Source organism: Hippichthys cyanospilos, chromosome 6, assembly GCF_059441005.1.
Source record: "Hippichthys cyanospilos isolate Australia breed blue-spotted pipefish chromosome 6, RoL_Hcya_1.0, whole genome shotgun sequence".
In the NCBI taxonomy this organism is placed as follows: Eukaryota; Metazoa; Chordata; class Actinopteri; order Syngnathiformes; family Syngnathidae; genus Hippichthys; species Hippichthys cyanospilos.
In genome coordinates this window covers 23,937,293-23,942,848 of record NC_142374.1, presented here as the reverse complement: position 1 = coordinate 23,942,848, position 5,556 = coordinate 23,937,293, and the positions used below count along the sequence as shown (strand labels likewise).

Below are 5,556 nucleotides of genomic sequence, written 5' to 3'. Positions count from 1 at the left end.
GGTGTTCAATGTCACATTGTCTGCTTATTTCCTCAAACATTTTCAATAAATCAAGAATTTAATATAACTTTCGGAAGACATTTTCAGTACAATATGATTTTTGAACAAACCAAAAGGGATTTATTTGTATTTTTTTAATGATATTTTTTTTTATTTTCAAATTTTGTAAGTTGTAATTAGCTATGATATCGCGCCTGACATTGGTGTGTTTTTTATTTTCAAATTTTGGCAAATTTCATATTTTAGTCCGAAAAGTCGTAATTAGCTATGATAGATCACACCTGACATTGGTGTGTTCATTATCAAAACCACAGAAAATATAAAATTGTGGTGTTTTTGTTTGAAACTGAGCATTTTTGTGGATTGATTCGTACGGAATTTTCTAAAAAAAAATTTTAGTCAATATATTCAATAACTTGTATTAATTTTGTTTAGTTTGACCACAGAATTATATTTCATTTTCTTTGCATTATTTAAATTGCAATTGTTATTTTTATGTTTTTCTTTACATCAGTAAATATATTAAGTGAATTAAGTGAATTCATGTTTTTGTTTTGTTTTGTTTTGTATGAAATTTACTTTATTCTAGGAAAACGAAGAAAAGCACGTTTTTTTTCCTTGAGGGTTGCTTTATTGTCATGAACAATCTTTCTGTAGAGGGCGCTGTCCGTCTCAGTAGAGGTTCTGGGAGGCGTGTTCCATGATGGCCATGAGTGCCAGCCACGTCTCCTTGGCAGTGGGGACGATCTGGCCGGCGGGCAGCACGAAGCCGTAGCGTCCCGTGTCGCGCAGCTCGAACGTGTACGAGTACTTGATCCCCTGATTGTAGGTCCAGTCGATGGTTCCGCCGCTGGCCTGGTCTGCAGCGCAAAACGGTGTGAAAAAGCTCAATACGGGCCTCATACAACTTGGGTCTTCACCGCTAAAATCTTGTTGCCGGATGGAATCGCACAGGTCCAAAAGAACTCACAGATGACGTTGATGATGCTTCCGTATCGGTAGCGAGTGCCGTAAAGTGAGGCCAGGTCGCCGATGGCCTTCCTGGCCACAAGGTGCTGCACAAGCACAAAGAGTCAATAAAAAAAGTCCCATCGTCATAAAACATTCGCGTCGACGGCCTACCAGCTCGGATTGGTCCTTGACGGGCGTTCTGGTGTACCCGTAGGGGTAGAGCAACATCTGCGAGTACGAGTGGATGGACACGAAGGACTTGATGTTGCCGTGAGACTTGACGAAGTCCACGATGGACTTGACCTCCGACTCGGAGTGCGCTCGCGGGCCGCGGTACGTCTCCGAGCAAGGATTTCCGCTCGCGCCGGCGCCTTGAAAGACGACAAATGGAAATCCTTACTTACAATAACTTGTCTGCGGTGGAAAAGGAAGGTGAAGTTATCGGGACGAACTAACTGAGGGACTCTTCAACTAACAAGCTATTTTATCATTTAATGATCAAAATAATGATAAAATACAAACGACTAACAAGGATACAAAGAAATAATGAGACAAACCACATAACTAACAAAATAGGAACAACTAACAAATTAAGGTGAGGTTATCGGGACTAACTGAGGGACAGAGGGACGTAATAGGGCAATACAGTATGTCCCAACTAACTAACTAACTAACCAACTAACTAACTAACTAACTAACTAACTAACTAACTAACTAACTAACTAACTAACTAACTAACTAACTAACTAACTAACAAATTAAGGTGAGGTTATCGGGACTAACTGAGAGACAGAGGGACGTATTAGTGCAATATGTCCAAACTAACTAACTAACTAACTAACTAACTAACTAACTAACAAATTAAGGTGAGGTTATCGGGACTAACTGAGAGACAGAGGGACATAGTAGTGCAATATGTCCTAACTAACTAACTAACTAACTAACTAACTAACTAACTAACTAACTAACTAACTAACTAACTAACTAACTAACTAACTAACTAACTAACTATTTGGCTTTTACAGGTTGAAGAAAACAAGGTCACCAGAGGGGTGGATAGAGGGAATAAAGAATCGAAACTAATTCTTGACTAAATACCTAACCAAACCGCTAACCAAACCGCTAAGCAACTTAGCAAAATTAGTTTTCTTGATCTTCTATAGGTGCAAACAACTAATGTTCATAAAGGTTGACGACATGGAGGACAACCAACTAACCAAGAACACTCAACTCAACAAAGTCAATCAACTGTCACGGTAACAAATTTCTTTTTTCCCAGTTACTGTGTGACATTACCTCCAAAACCAGCATCCCAGTTCCTGTTGGGATCCACTCCCACACAGGAAGTACCTGGATTTGGCTTCCTGGTCTTTCGCCACATACGGTTCTGGAAAAATCAAATCCATAGCCTAGTGAATCAATAGTGTAGCTGGTCATATTACGACAGTTTTAGCATCAAAGTGCTAGCTTACGCTAGTGTGCGTGTAGTAGTAGCCGTCAGGGTTGACGACCATCTCCAGGAAGATGTCCATCTTGTTGAGGATCGCGGTGAGGGCCGGATCGCGGCCGTAGTCGGAGACGATCTGAAAATGACACATCGTGACGTCGGGAATGTAGCGTTAAGCCCAATCACATAAGTAGCACCAAGGTTTCACCTTTTTGGCGAACCAGGCGCTGCTAGCCTGAGTGACCCATTCACGGGAGTGGATTCCCGTGTCGATCCAGATGGCGGGACGGTTGCTTCCACCTGTGCTGAACTACAAAGCAAACATAACTACCTAACTAGAGCTAATGTCGCTAGCCAAAAACCATGTATAAAAATCAGGCTAACTAATTAACAAACTAGCTTTGCTACCTTGAGCACGTTGAGTGGACGCTTCTGGTAGCTTTGACCAATCACCAGCTTGCGGACCAGTTTGGGATTTTCAGCCACCAGCATGTCTTGGAAATTATACAGCTAAAAAACCAAGTCAACGGATTGAAGACGACGATCAGCAATCGGTCAGTAACACGCGAAAGACGCTCATGGGTAAAACCTCGTTGAGGGTGTGGTATCTGGAGTAGTCGAAGCTATTGGTGTTTCTGGGAACGCCGTTACGGGTGGAGGCGTCCATCTCTTCCTGCTCCTCATCCAAGATCGCCTGGAAGACATGACTAACTAAGCTATATGCCAACCAAACAATCAAAGGGCAAAGGAAAAATTCAATGAACACACAAATTCACTATCGCACACAAGGAATAGCAACTTAATATCAAACAACTAGCTAACTTTACAGACAGAGAACAAGCAAATCAGTTCTTGACCAAAACATTGACGAGCGTAGATACAACATATTAACCAAATAACCAAATAAAACTGACTGGCAAATAAGAAGAATACAAAAAAAAACCATGGTGACATTAACTAGCTATAAAAGAAAATCAATCAATGATAAAAATAATCAATGCAAAACTAACTAACTAACTAACTAACTAACTAATACATTAGTCCCATGCAACCAACCAACCAACCAACTAACTAACTAACTAACTAATACATTAGTCCCATGCGACCAACCAACCAACCAACTAACTAACTAACTAACTAACTAACTAACTAACTAACTAACTAACTAACTAACAAGCACTTGTAAATGAATGCATGAAATACTAAATTCTCCACAGCTGGATAAAAGAATAAACAAAATGTGACCGACTGACTGACTGACTGACTGACTGACAGGCTGACTGACTAACTAACTAACTAACTAACTAACTAACTAACTAACTAACTAACTAACTGGCCGTTTTATGGGATTGAACAAAACAGCTAACTCGCCGAAGAGCAGACGACAAAGAACGTAAACCAGTGCCTAACTCACAAACTAACTAACCAAGCAACGTAGCAAAGGAAAAGGGCCTTCTGACCTGCACGTCTTCAATCATGACGGAGTACTCAATGCTGTTGCTCTCCAGGAATAGCTTGACGGCCTCCAGACTTTTGGGGGGGACTCTGACATCCACGCGCGTGTCCACGTCCCTCGCCTCCATCCAGAAGTCCAGCTGAAACATCCGATATTTGCCATACAATATCCATTGAAAACTTCAAAGCTTTATTATTGCGTCGGTCGCTATCTCACCCCGTACTCCTCCATGTCCTCCATTTGCTTCAGGAGAGACAGCTGCGCTTCATCCTTTGCCACTATGCGAAAGACCTGATGCCTTTGAACACAACGCAGGTTTTAACATCGGTTTTAAATCGGATGCTCTTAAACGCAACGCACAATGTTTAACCAGACACTTTTTTATGCCAATTTCCCGAGAACAACTGGATGTCTTTGAACACAACACAGCACATTCAGCATTTTACAAGCATACACAGAACCTTAATGTCTTTGAACGTAACATGCTCATTGCAACTACTGTACAGTATGCTGAGAATTTGATGCAACACACGTTCTACACATTTTCAACAAGCGTAGCAAGAACCGGATGCATTTGAACATAGCACGCGATGGTTTATGCAAATTTTCAGCACAATGCCAACTTTGAATACATTGCAACAAAAAAAAAACATAATGTCATTGAACTCAACACACTACACACAAGAATTTGACGTTATTTGAAGACAAGAGCAATTCACGCACAATACATTGCTATTGACAATGCACATCAATGTGAATTTTTACATATATAGCCTTTCAATATTTTGAAAATACGTCAATTGTAACAATTTAGCGCGGATTTGCTTCACGTTCCAATCAATTTGCTCTTGATTCGAAAACTATAGCGCGATATTATTCTGCAGCATTAAATTAGATTCGTGACACCTGCAGAACCGCTGTTGAAATCTCATGGACAACAAATGGGCATCAACTCACCCTTCAAAGGTCTCCTTTTCGCCCAGGGCGGCAAGGAGCAGCGCGGCCAACACGAACAAGACCTTCATGGTGTCAGAACTCAAGAGTCCCACCCGGGACCCCCCGTTTGCACCTTTATGGACCCGGATCATGCCCGCCATGCTCAAGGGCAGGGAGGTGTGTCGGCAGCTGCTGCGATTCCCACAAAACGCTGACAAATCTTAATCTGCAAACACTCAAGAGAAAAAGACCAACTTTTTGATATATGGATGCTGTTTCACAAAAGCAGGCTTATGTCGCGGAGATTAGTTTTGAGTTATTGACGAAAAATACCAATTCTCGACACCCTATTAACCCTATTATATTATATTATATTATATTATATTATATTATATTATATTATATTATATTATATTATATTATATTATATTATATTATATTATATTATATTATATTATATTATATTATATTATATGATCAAAAATAAGGATTTGAACTTGGCAACATTCCATTTGCTCCAACTATGTCAAGTTACCTGCATGTGTACATCATTTTAAAGGGAATTAAGTGTAGATTGGAATATATGACAAATTTTCAATTTCGGGGATGTAAGCCTGATTTTCAAAAATGAAATAGACGTCTGCCTCGGCGGGCGCCATCTTGGAAAAAAAAAATCTTTTTGCCATTTATTTTCAGAACTGCGTGTCCTCACAAGGGTCACGGGCTCGCTGGTGCCTGGCACACAAACACACACACATTCACAGAA

The 5,556-nt window shown here is 40.4% G+C and overlaps 1 protein-coding gene across 1 annotated transcript; it reads right to left on the bottom strand.

Moving 5' to 3' along the window:
- Positions 1-608: 608 nt before the first annotated feature.
- On the bottom strand, positions 609-4,974 carry cpa5 (carboxypeptidase A5). The gene is made up of 11 exons (XM_088417660.1): positions 4,812-4,974; positions 4,071-4,152; positions 3,859-3,993; positions 2,988-3,092; positions 2,807-2,908; positions 2,607-2,708; positions 2,424-2,534; positions 2,248-2,338; positions 1,123-1,322; positions 971-1,055; positions 609-860 (listed from the first exon to the last, which is right to left on the bottom strand). The coding sequence occupies exons 1-11, from the start codon at positions 4,949-4,951 to the stop codon at positions 673-675; spliced, it is 1,341 nt and encodes a 446-aa protein (XP_088273786.1). The 5' UTR covers positions 4,952-4,974; the 3' UTR covers positions 609-672.
- Between the last annotated feature and the right edge of the window lie 582 nt (positions 4,975-5,556).

Bases quoted from the DNA above. Each gene is read 5' to 3' on its own strand.
- cpa5 (XM_088417660.1), bottom strand. From the start codon at position 4,951: ATGGCGGGCATGATCCGGGTCCATAAAGGTGCAAACGGGGGGTCCCGG. The intron at 3,994-4,070 runs GTGAGATAGCGA...CGGATGTTTCAG, and splicing joins AGGACATGGAGGAGTACGGG to CTGGACTTCTGGATGGAGGC. The intron at 2,339-2,423 runs GTAAGCTAGCAC...TGATTTTTCCAG, and splicing joins ACTACTACACGCACACTAGC to AACCGTATGTGGCGAAAGAC.